At 43.2% G+C, this 13,203-nt stretch overlaps 1 protein-coding gene across 1 annotated transcript; it reads left to right on the top strand.

Moving 5' to 3' along the window:
• Positions 1 to 2,052: 2,052 nt before the first annotated feature.
• ntf3 (neurotrophin 3) lies at positions 2,053 to 12,534 on the top strand. Its single transcript, XM_037242579.1, has 2 exons — positions 2,053 to 2,231; positions 11,139 to 12,534. Exons 1-2 carry the CDS (start codon positions 2,214 to 2,216, stop codon positions 11,994 to 11,996), a joined length of 876 nt encoding a protein of 291 aa, XP_037098474.1. The 5' UTR covers positions 2,053 to 2,213; the 3' UTR covers positions 11,997 to 12,534.
• Positions 12,535 to 13,203: the final 669 nt, after the last annotated feature.

Below are 13,203 nucleotides of genomic sequence, written 5' to 3'. Positions count from 1 at the left end.
TCCTTTTTTTGTTGTTGTTGTTAACACGACGCACGTTCCACTTCCTATGCTGGAATTTGTAACTCGTAGAAAGTAGGTCAAAGGCAAGGAAACACCTTTGCCAGGATTGGCTGCTTTCATGTATTTTTCACGGAGAAAAGCATCTATTTAATTTTGAGCAAATAATTGATGGGGAAATATGCATAATGGATGTTGTGTGTAGAACGCAGTTGGATATACGCATCATCCAAACAGAGGCTTGGCTCAACTTCTACTTTTTCCTTTTTCTTTTCATCCGACGCCAACTTTATTGACTCAGGGTAGGTTTGCCGAGCGCCAGTGTTCGCGGAGCGACGCCCTGTTTGGAAACGGTGTAAAGGTTAATGCCGTGTGGGGACATCACGGAGGGATGCTGAGTCGTGAAAAAGTGACACAGCAAAAGTCAATTGCTAAATCGGGGAAAGTTGCTTATAAAAAAAAAAAAGCTGGGTGAAATAAAAATTTCAAGGCAATTTCAACTTAAATTGTTGCTTTAATCCCCCCCAAAAATGGTTGTATCCATTTTTTAATAAATAAAATGTTATGATAAAAATGCTGTGAAATTCACAAGGACACACCCTGCTGAGCAATAAAAATAAAAAAATGCTTGGATTTTTCATGACGTCAAAGCACTTTATTCCGACTTGAAAAATTCAAGAGGCTTTATTAACCGTGCTCATTTCCACCGTTACACCTTCCCTCCATCCGCGATTCCCTCCTAATGCTTCTCTCTCTCCCAGATAAGAGTGTGGGATGAATAATGCAGTCTTCTGCTCTGATTATCATCCACGCGTTTGCTCGGAAAAATGGAGCGGAGGAAATCACCTCGCCTTCCATCAGCGCCGAAATTAAGTTCGCTAGCCTTTGCTGGCTCTCTTGTGTACATTGCAAACACGTTCCCTGTTAATTTGCCATTGTCCTCCTATTTGTTGGCTAATTAATTATCTGAGTCTGACGTAAACGATGTGCCCGACAATGACTTCAATAGGAAGCGTGTCTGCTGTTTATTGCTGCCATTGTTCTCGATGCCCGACGTAAACAAAGGTGAATTTAATCTCACGTTTCAAAATTTACTTCTTTCTGGTGAGGCCTGGGCGATTTCAAAATCAAAAAGCGCAATCCAATTTGCTCATTCATCCAACATCACACTTCTCTTCATCTTTTCTGAGTCATAGTTTCATGTGTCAGCTGACTAGTCCTTTCTTGCCCCCTCCACCTCCCCCCCCTTTGCCTGGCTGCTTTCATATTTGATGATTTCACTTTTTGGTCCAGGAAAATAATTACTCAGCCCAGCTAGGCATCATGCGGCGAGCCCGAGGGGCTGCGTGAAGAAAAGCATTGCCGTTGTGGACATTAAAAATGCAACGCATGCTACAAGGATGACGCTGGCAAAAGGGACGCCGAAACAGGGAGCTCTCGTGATGTATGATGAATGCTTTGTCATGGAAGGAATTTTCCAACAATATATTTAGTCGCATTTGCACGCACTGGATGTTGACGTGACAAACGAGGATTGATTGAGCCCAAAAAGACCCCCCAAGAAACTGTTTTATTACTGTTATATTACGTGCATTATAAATAAACTCCATTATTACAATAAAATCTCGTCCGTTCGTCAGCAACTTTCGCTACAAAATACACGATGAGACCGTCCGATTTGTTGAGAAACACGCAGGTTAAAACTGAATTCAACATTTGTCATTTATTCTCGCCTGTCTGTCAAAATATGTCTTGACGTGAAACCGGTTCGCCGAAATCGATTAATTGACTTCGACTCGACTGTCATCACACCGTCGTCGACTACGTCAATAAAATATAAATAATCTTTTTTTTTTCCCATGTTTACACAATGTGCACTTCCAAATTTGAAGTCTAACTTCAGGTACGCGCTAACTTATAGCAGCTCTTTGCGCCGAGAGCCATCTGTCCTGCATCGGAGAGTGTGTGTAGATTATGTTGGAAAGGGGTGAGAAAAAAGGGGGGGGGGGGAGAAAGAGAGAGGAAGAGAGCGGGAGAGCGAGAATTACGCACACCCTGATCCTCTCCTTCCTTCCTTCCAGAAGCAGTGTGGCGGCGGTGGTGCGAAGGCGCTCGGCAGCCCTCCTGAGTGAGAGAGAAGTTTTTCGCCAGAGGATTCTGTCCAAGAATTAAATCACCTTCATGTCGACTCTGTTGGATACTAACCGGCCGTTGCTATGGTTACCTTTATTACGGTAGGAGGACTAACTTTGCTTACTGATTCAAAGAAATAAATCACATGGAAAAATTAGAACTGTGGTCGTCTTCAAGTGGCGGAACTGAACTTGGCACCAAAGGCGGCGTTCAAATCTTTGAAGGGCTGCAGAGTAAATATTGACCTTTTTTTTTTTTTTTTTTGTACAACACACGTTATGTATTTAAAAAGCTGCTCTGGGCCAATACAAAAAGCACAAATGAGAGGGAGGAGAGATTTCCCCCCCCCCCACCCCGTGTCTTTTGTGCAGGTAAGAGGGGTTGGGTTTCGAGAAGTTGCGCATAAATATTGTGAGCGTCCCCTGGAGCTGTGAGGAAAGGCGTGCGGACGTGTTCGAGGGAGTGGAACGAGCTGATGTGGTCCAGCTTGTATTTTGGGAGGCGTGAAGCCTTGTCGACATATATTCACTTTATAATAATAATAAAAAAAAGAAATGGCTTCTTTTGAGCTTGGGAAAGTTTGTCAAGGTGTAAAGTTCGGAAACGTGTCGGCGCGACGGCTTGACGATGCAGGTGTGAGGGTTTGGCTGCATTTTTTTTTTTTTCCCTTTCGCTGAGAGTCGACTCGAGCGCTTGTCCGCGTGCAAGGGGGCTGGAGAACAGCTGTTGCAGCGGCGGATTGGATGCCCTCCCGCCTGTGCCATGCAAGCGAGCAGCAGGGTGAGGGGAATTAGGAGACGAGGCATGCGCCAGTGCTACATATGTCGACTTTATAGGCCCCGCGAAAAAAGATGCCAACTCGTTTTGGGCGACAGCTGCATCGATTCACGATGGTTTGTTGACAATTTTTTGCCATGCTGCTGGATTCCTCTGCAAAGTTAGCAAAGGACGGCCATGTTCAAAATCCCGGCTCGCTTTTCGAGACCATCTCCATGAAATGTTTACTTTGGAAGGAGTCGTCACATCTTCCCAAGAGTCTTAATCGTTTGCTTTTGCTTGCAAGAGCAGACACTTCGCTGTGTAAACTAAAAAAAGCGCGTGCCGATAGCGATCTGGACCCAAAATCATGTGGTGAGATGAGTCCAGATTTTACAGTAGCGATCAGGTTGCCACTGTACCGGTTTCACAACAAAAGACGAGAAGGAGAAGAATTTTCCTTCAATGTCTGTTTTTTTGTTTCTCTCTCTCTCTCTCTCTCTGTCTCTTCCGTGAGAGCGCTGCTCGGATTCGCAAGGCTCTCCTGGGAAGACGTCGAGATACCGGAGTGTTGGAATTTGAGTTGTCAGACAAGAGACCACCTTGACCTTTGAACCCTATCGTCTTCCAACAGCTTTCGCGCCGAACCAAAGACATCGGCGGCGCTTGGATCGAGTTGTTTCCTTTCATCTGATGCGGTTGTAATTTTCGGAGCCCCGCCGGCCCCCGTCATTGTTTATCCTTTTTCGCAGAGTGTTTATACGCGGCGCATTCTTACGGCTCGTACGAGCGAAGAATGCATCGGGCGTTTGATTAAACGCATGCCGCGCGGCTCGAGCAATCACGCGGCACGATGGGCAAAGAAACGTACGACGTGAGTTATTGCTCGCGGCCTCGCTTTTATCTTCATATAATCCAAATATGTAACTCTGACATTAAAAAGTGAATAACGAGCGGCGTCTTTTTTGCTCTATTGATCGTGACGGACGGGAAGCGCCGATAGCCATCAAGCGGTTCCGAGGTGAGCTTACGCATTCCCGGCACCATCAGTCGGATGACCGCCGGTTCCGACCCGCTAGTCTACGCCCTCTGTTTGGAATCATTGACTTTATCACCCTCACTTTTGCTGCCCTGATATTTACGGACCTCATTTTTCTTTTAACGGCCCCACTTTTCAACATCCCCATTCATCTTTTGTGTTTCCACTTTCGAAACGCGGCCTCTGCGACCTGCTGATAAGAGCGGTGGAATCATGCTGATAAATGGACTCCTGAATTCTAGAGTATCTCACTTTGAAGCATCCGTTTTCCGTATCGCCTAGCAACCCAACCCTAGTTGACTTTGGAAAGATTGTTAGCAAGTGTATACAAGCGTGAACTTGGTTAGTGAGTTGGCAGCACAGTGGCGGATCTGTCAAAGTGCCACGAGATGCCCGTCGGTGATCTGCGGCAACGTGTTAGTCTGGTTAGTGGCCGCTTTGATATTTGAACTGACAGACGCTCGAATGGCCGGCGGGCACAATTCGTTGCCCAGTGTGTCAACCGCACACAAGCACACACACACACACACACACACACACCTAATCCTTGCTTGTCCTGCCATTTGGTTTTAACCCGAACCTTAAAATAAAACTAATCCTAACTTTAATCTCTGCAATGAAGCTAAATATTGAATCCTAAATGTGACTCTGATAAAACTCCTCTCAATGTTGTCGAATATGTGACGTTGCAATACAAATGCATTCGACAAGGAGATCCACCCTAATGTGCATCTGCCCACTCATCTCCGTTTTATTAGTCAGTGGGAGAACAAAGTGAAAGTCCGACTCGTGCGGTCCCGCCGGAGAGTGGGATGAGAAGAATTGTACAGACATGTGCAACTCATCAGAATTATTTTGTCTTATTGTTTACATTCTGTCAGGGGGCCCATTAAATCAAACGCACGACGGGCGTACAGTATACTGTACTAAAACACGTTTTAAATGTTGACGTTTTAGTCGGGCACGCCTAAGTAACACAGAGTTCGAAAATATTGTTGCTGTACATGAGATGCTTTGATTAGCGGAATGGCAGCTGACTCCTAGCATGCTTATCGCTATCTAGCCTTGAGGCTAATGTTAAGCAGTCATTGCCATTTTAGCTAAAGCAAGTCAAGTTGTCAGCTACATTCCAAGTTATAAAATGAAACAGTCTTCGCACTTTGGCGGTGAGAAATGTAGGATTTATGGTGGCCACTTTAACATGTCAAGTCTTTGTCACTCCTCGTTTTCAACTTTTTAGATCTCTACGGAACATGGCTGATTGATTAGGGCTACACGGAAAATTTAAATATCAAATGAAGTTTGCTGTCGTCAGACTGTTGAACATTCAAACGTAGCACTCCTCTGCACATTTGTAAATACTGTTTTTGTCTCCTGCACTGTTCACATACTTTATCACTGCTGCACCTTGTACTTTATAATTATCTTATTTCATATTTTTATATAGAATGTCACTTTTTTTTAACCAGCCGAAATACCTCTACATTGCTGAAAGCCGTATGCAACGAAATTTCGTTTTGTACACACCTAGTGTTGACAAAATGACAATAAAGTTCTGTCTAAGTCTAAGTCTAAGTCTAAGTATCGTATAATATCTCATCCAGGGATCATAAGAAGAACGGCACAGCGTCTTGTATCGAGGCGCTTTTCCGAGCGGAAACTTGGATATCCTCTGTTGGTTTCCGTATTTTGAGGTGGATCATGTGCGCTCAGTTCGGCTTGCTCTGCTACCAACTTTTTTGATAAGGATCTATCAACAATGAACAATTACTGATTTTTTCTACAAATTGGATCATTTTAATGCGATTGTTTGCTTGCACTTAGTAAAATAAATTTATTAAAGCTGTTCCAGGAGTTACTGGGCCTCAGGACGTTCTTCAGATGTGACTGCTAAATATACAGTACCATGAAAAAGAGATGGATCCCTCCAGATCCCAGATATTTTTTTCCACAGTCACCACACTCTTGTTTGATTTGAATATCACATAAAGACAGCCCAAGTAATTATGAAATGGAGTTCCTAAATGATTTAAGTTATTATTGTAAAAAAATATCCCAGCCTACGTAAAAAAAAAAAGGCAATTTTCGAATAACTCGTCACAGAATCGGTAATACAAAAAATCTGAATTGGATTCAAGTCTGGACTTTGTCAAGGTCCTTAAGTAACAGAGCTGCCACAGACCAAAGTGTTTTTCGATTTGGAAATATTTACAAAATATTTGTGAAAATGTCTGGGCGATCACCCAGACGTTTATTGGCAAATGTGAGCCAAGCCTTTGTATTGTTTTTGTCAGTAGTGGTTTTTGCCTTGCTTATGAATTCTATTTTCGCCCAATGTCCATGTTATTGCTGAAAGGCCTGAAATTCTCAGGACTCCATCCATGTGAACTCCTGGATGAGTCGTCATAGCGCTCTTAGCATGATGCGTGGCTTTTTGACATCTTCTGGCTTACTTCACTTTGTCTGACTGACAGGGCAGTATTTTTTTAATTTAGAAACTGGATTCTACATTTACTTGGGTTGTCCAAAATTGGCTTGATCCAAAACGCTCAAGCGTGATATATATATGGGAGAGCAAAATGTGAAATCATTTTTTCATGGCACTGGAATCAAAAATAATTTTTAGGCGCCCAGTTCCAATGTCAAGCCCAAGTGAAATAAACTTGGTCACCCAGCACAAAACGTTAGGCAGTTAATCATCTACTCACTCCAGGTAGGACCCCCCCCCATAAAAAAAAGATCTATAGAATTAAATTCCTGCATTTGAATTCATGTTCTTTGTCTCGACAGTGGCGAAGCAGTTGTGCTCCTCGAGTTTGCCCTCGTCACTTGGCGCTGTGTCCAGATGATTAACAAGTGCAGAGGCCACAGACGATAAAATACTACCAACAAACACACACACACACACACACACACACAACTGAGGAAGGTCAAAGCCACTGTAGAGCCTTACAAGTCTATTCTTGTGTAGGTGATTCCATTAGGCTTGACGCTGGATTAACTTGCCCTGATCTCTGAGGGCGATTCGGTTATAATACTGAATCAACTGTACTCTCTGTTTTATACACACACACGGCTTGTTGACAATCTCTTCCTGTGAGCGCAAACAGGTCTATGAGCTCACTGACTTTGGAGTAGCTGTCACTGGAATGACGGGTACCCGACAACTATTTGTTTTTTTAACCGTTGGACACCATGAAAAGGATCTTACAGGAGCATCCAAACATTTCACTGGCTCGTAGAAGGAAAGATTTGTTGATCACTAACCACATTGACAACAGCAACTGTTTTTTTATGATAAGGGGCTGGGGGGGGGTATCAGATTTGGTATCATAAGATTCATCTCTAAACAGGATGTGCTCCATGGAACAAAGAACAAAGGGTATGCATAATGACGTTTTAAAAACAACAAGTGCTATAAGCAAAGCTGTCCTATCATTTGATCGGAAATCAATCAAATCAGCTGTTGCTAGCATGGCCGCTAACAACCTGCGACGACGCTTGCGCTCTCAAACTAGTTGTGTCACGGCGTAATAGCTCGATGACTCACCTGCCTGAAGGCTCCTAAAACGAAATTCCCTATTATCATTGGAATTCTGCCCTTCCCTCTTAACTGAGCTCGACAACCTCCTGTGCAGGTTGGAGGACGAAACGTAGATCTGTATCAAATTCTGCCTTCATGACTCTTGCGTTGCTGTTCATCGTTCCCGGGCTGTTTATTATTAGGATCATTAGGAGGATAAAAAAAAAAAAAAAAAAACGAGCTGCAAACATGACCTTGAGCTTGACATTTTTCTCCATGCTTGACATTTTTTCTCGCCGTACAAACATCTGGAGTCGACTGGGCAGTATTAGCGCTCAGACGTCTTGGGGTGAAAATCCCCGGGGAGGATTTGCTGCTTTGGCACACTGTCCTGTAAAGCTTCGACACTAAGCGCCCGCCCGGTCTGTACGATCAACGGGAGTCGCCGTGTTCACACCGCCGTTAAAAGGTGCTGCCGATTATTCCCCTAGTGTGTCGTTTATTTGGACTCTTAAGCTCGATGTTTATTTCCACTGCGTCGTTACGCCACTTCAAGAAGCAGTTTATAATTCAGAGCCGCGCCTAATGTAATATCAGGGATGGAAAGGCTCCAATAAACACGAGGCTGCCTCCGAGCGCACGCCGTTCCGACCGTGAATGACAAATGTCTTTTACCCTTTATAGCCAAACGCACAAGTTCAATTACTTTGGTCTAAATTTCAATTGGGAAAAAAAGTATATTTAAAATAATTAAAATTAAAATTGTATATTTATATTATATATATTTTATTTTATTTATTAAACTTTATTTTATATATATTTTATTATATATTTATATATATTCATTAAAATGCACAAGTTCAATTACTTTGGTCTATATTTCAATTGGGAAAAAAAGTATATTCAAAATAATTAAAATTGTATATTTATATTATATATATATTTTATTTTATTTATTAAACTTTATTTTATATATATTTTATTATATATTTATATATATTCATTAAAATGATCTTACCTTGGTGTCCCGGAGAGGTGCTGCAATGGTTGGACAATTCCATCAGAACCTGCAAAACCAAACAGTGTTGTTTTTTTATTTAATTTATAAAAACATTATGAAATAGAATATACAGAATCAAATGCTGTTTGCTACAATTTAATGGACACTGCGCCGCTCCTTTTGATATTGGCCTCCTGGGGGCGGTGTAATGAATACATGGAGATGTTGACTTGTTTTTTGCAGAGGATAAAGAATATATGCCCGTGAATATGGTTATATCTGTTCAAATATTTATAGCTCAGCGCCGCGAGACTGACACCATGGGTTAAGCCCAGCTATGGCGTTTTGCATTATTTGTCAACATCAAGCTGAACAAGACTTTATTAAGAGAAAGCTACGCGGTTATTTTTGGACACCGGACATATATTTATCTCAGTTTGATGCTTAATTTGACACTTGACTTGTTAAACACTGCTGCATCATTGCGACGAACGTTTACATTCAGTGTCACGCTGCAACCATGTGACCAATGTAAATTTATGGCCTCGTAAAGCCGACACTCGGAATATAAAGAAGTGAATTGTTGTACTCTTTGAATGAGCCGCTTTGTCATTAATGTGTGAATTGTCAGCATAAAATATTGCATCCGATCCATTAATCAGACTCTTACGGGTGCGAAACGCAACTGGGAAATGTATTCATAAAAGTTTTACCAAAGAACAAAGCAGACCTCCACATGAAACAAACTTCTTTGGATGTGACTGGTTATCATCTTTTTCGCTTTGGTTCTAATATAAAGCAAAACATCCTTTTCTGCAGCTTGATGAGAAATTATGATAAGAACTTGACGCTGGGATCAAAGAATGACTTGTGTGGTTAACGCTGACACTTAAATAAAAAACAAAAGCGAAATGTCATTCAGCCCTGGCCTGACATTTGCTTTTATTTTAGTGACAATGAAAGACAGCGGGAGGGAAAACTAACAAACAAATACATGTTTCATCAGGATATTAAATGTGAAAATAAAAATGTGTTCCTTTCATATTCTCGAGATTTTCAAAAAATGGCCTTGAAATCATTTCAGTTCATTACAGCCCTTGATCAAAAACGATTTCAAGTCACTCTGTACAACCCCGACGTGTCATCTGACTCCATTCGACTTTTATTGGCTTGTCGAATCCGCCTTGTTTCGCCTTTGAGGACATCTGCACAATTAAACTTTCAATTGTCTCCATCGATGAAACGGCCCAGATCATTGGCAAGACACCAGAAGAAGACGGAGCCAGTACAAATTATGAGTATTATAGAAAGAAGGAAAAAAAAAAAAAAAAAAAAAGTCATCACATGGAGCACTGCGGCGGTGCGAGACAAAGCCCCCCGAAACTTAGCATTCCAGATTTGCCCGGTTTTATATCGACCGCAAAACCATCTGAATGTCACATGAAAAAATGAATTGTCCTTGAGCAAGTCTCACAGGCGCTTGATGACCTTCTTGTAAACATGTTTCATGCTGTTTCCAACTTCATGACACTTTGGGGCGAAGCATTTTTCAGATGATGCCGATGACAAGTCACGATTTGACCTTAAAATGACCAGCGGGCGCTTCACGATCCTTGTCATGGATAGCGATAAATTGTCGCCATAGTAACCCCAGCTCACCTACTTTCGAGGGCTAGGCGGAAAAAAACAACTGCTGTTTTAAGCTAGTCACCAAATAAAGACATTTAAAAGGCCGACCGTAACGTAAGTTGACACTAAACGCAACTTTGCAAAACTCTTGTGCATGTGAGGAATTCTCTTTGGACTCCCCGAGGCGTCAAATGCTTCTTCCTGCCCGAACCTGCCACGGGAGTAATTTACAGGATGTACAGAATGCATTTAGTCTTCGCGGAAAGCGAGGTTTTGGATAATCATGCTCGTTATCGGCGGTTCAGTGAGTACTCTTGTCATTTCTTGAACAATGAAATCAGATTAGATCTCGTCGCTGCTTTTGGCAAGTCATCATTATACTAGAGGAAATGAAGATGGGCATTAAATGTGATACGCGCATGGAAATATAGCAGAACTTGAGGGTGTGTGTAATTGTGAAAGGAAGAGCATGTCCACGTGACGTCAAGAGAATTCCGGGGTTTTGAGCAAAACAGCTGTATAGCCTTGAGTGAAGCACTTATCAATGAGGCCAATAGGGGAGGATAAAATAAGACTGCGGGGCAAGGGACTGATGGAGCAATGGAAAGGGTCGTCTGGGAGGCGGAATGGCGCCTGATCGCCATGTGCGTTGGGGGGGGGTGGGGGGTAGAAAACAGTTAAGTCAATTTGTGGCTCTGAAATTATGGGTCCGAAAATTGGACATCTTTTTACGTGGGTTTTTTTTTACCTTTACTATCAATGCTATTTTTTTTTTAGAATGTCATGCAATGCGATGTTTCTTTCAAGAGGAAGTGGAGGAGGATTGTACACTGTTTTTTTTTTTGGGTTTTTTTTTACTTCCGGGGCTTAATTTGCAACGGAAACAAGCACGTGTAGTCGAAATGGCCTCTGACATGGTGTAAGTTTGTCAGCTGACGTGAAGTTTCATCTTGGGAAGAATTCAAACATCACAACAAAATGACTACTAATCCTCACCTTCGAAAGTAAAAAAGCCGCGTTTCGAGTTCTCAAACTTGCTCTCTTCCTGTCTGTCTTTGCAGATCTTACAGGTGAATCTAGTGATGTCCATCCTGCTCTACATGATGGTCCTCGTGTACCTCTATGGTATCCAGGCAACCAACATGGGCAACAGTCGCCAGGGGCAACAACAGCAGCAGCAGCTCCCGCCGACAAGTCCGGATCCTTTAAACTCCCTCATCATACAGCTTCTCCAGGCTGACCTGACCAGGGGGAAGAACCGGGGGAACCAAAGCCAGCAGGGGAAAAGCAGGGACGCGGAGCACCGGGAAGCGCTGCCGCCTCTCCTCAGTGCCGACGGCGACGCGGAGCACTGGAGGGAGGAGGCGGGCCGGGGCGGCGAGGGCCAGGTGATGATGTTGAACTCGGAGCTACTGAGGCAGCACAAGCGCTTTAATTCGCCCCGGGTGCTGCTGAGTGACCGGGCGCCGCTGCAACCGCCGCCGCTCTATATGGCGGACGACTTTGTGAGCGGCGGACTGATGGGCGAGAGGTCCGTAAACAAGACCCGGAAGAAGCGCTACACGGAGCACAAGAGTTATCGCGGGGAATATTCGGTGTGCGACAGCGAGAGCCAGTGGGTGACTGATAAAACTCAAGCGGTGGACACCAGGGGGACCCCGGTCACCGTTTTGGACAAAATTAAAACCAGCGCGGCGCAGGATATTAAACAATACTTTTACGAGACGCGCTGTCGGGCCCCTCGACCTTTTAAGGGAGGCTGTCGGGGCATCGACGACAAGAACTGGAACTCCCAGTGCAAGACCACGCAGACTTACGTGCGGGCGCTGACGCAGGTTCGCAATTCGGTCGGCTGGAGGTGGATACGCATCGACACGTCCTGCGTTTGCGCACTGTCCAGAAAACGTCACAGGACGTAAACATCTTCCGTTTCCAGCTCTCCGCCACGGGATCATGCACTTTGGCGGCCATCTAAAACGACACCTACTGAAGAAAGACGTGGGTCCACTTTCATGCTGCAAATCCGCGAGCTGGTTGCAGCCTTGCTGTTTTGGAGGAACTCATCCGAGTCAGGGTGTGAAGGGGAACTGTATATATAAGTTATTTAAATTATATGAAATGCATGTAGTTGATACATGTTCATCTAAATCTATACGTATGGATATATTTGTGTTATTTATTGAAAGAAGTCTGCTTCCAAAGGAACCAAAAATCTCTATGACCAGGAATGAACGACAATGGACTACAAAGCCGAGCCGGGCTGCAAAGGTGCTTCCCATGAGATTTATTACGTGCCTTGACCAGTGTGGCTGCGTAGCAAACGTTGGACACACACACACACAGCAATTTCCAGAAAAGAAAAAATAATAATTGCTGCAAACTATCAGCGACAATTTTCAGATTTGTTTGGGCACACACACAAAACATTCGAAAATTTGGCCAAACCATAGCTTCAAACGGAAGTCTGTGAAGCCATACACAAACCAAATCCACAATTTGCTGTCAGTGAATGAAGTGATGATAAAAAAAATATATTAAAAAAACAGTTGTATTGTCTACACGGATGCCTCTCGTCACCAAACTGATATCACGGGCAATATGTTATTTCCTTTTAATAAAACCTGAAAAAAATAAATCACTTCATGTTTTGAAATATTCCATCAACAAAGTCATAATAGCGTGGATTGGTTTACCGCATTATATTTATTCACCACCAGGTTCCTTTTATTTGGTTTGCAAAATAATTTATACAAAAAAAAAGAATAAAAACTTCACACCAAGAATTTATTGCTTGTGAATATACACGTCTGGAATCAATTTGGGCTTCGGCGTTGTTTTTCAGCGGGACGCTGTCACTTTTTATTCTGTTCATAATATGATAATCTCCAAATTGGCAAAGCGTGGGATCGGAGACACTGGCGCAGAACGTGAAACTGGCCGCCACGGCCCGACTGCACAAAATCGAACACAACGGCCAATTTACATCGGATGTATATGCTTTGATACGGCGCACAGTCAGTGTGACGTAGGGGAGGGGAAAAAAAAAAGTGGGCATGGTTAAACTGAAAAATAAATTCCCGCAAAAGCTGCTTCGGAAGTCATACGAGGCCACGTCAAATTTTGCCA

Source organism: Syngnathus acus, chromosome 23 (genome assembly GCF_901709675.1).
Source record: "Syngnathus acus chromosome 23, fSynAcu1.2, whole genome shotgun sequence".
NCBI classification, from domain to species: domain Eukaryota; kingdom Metazoa; phylum Chordata; class Actinopteri; order Syngnathiformes; family Syngnathidae; genus Syngnathus; species Syngnathus acus.
The sequence above is the reverse complement of the archived record's forward strand: the minus strand, read 5'-3'. Positions and strand labels throughout refer to the sequence as shown.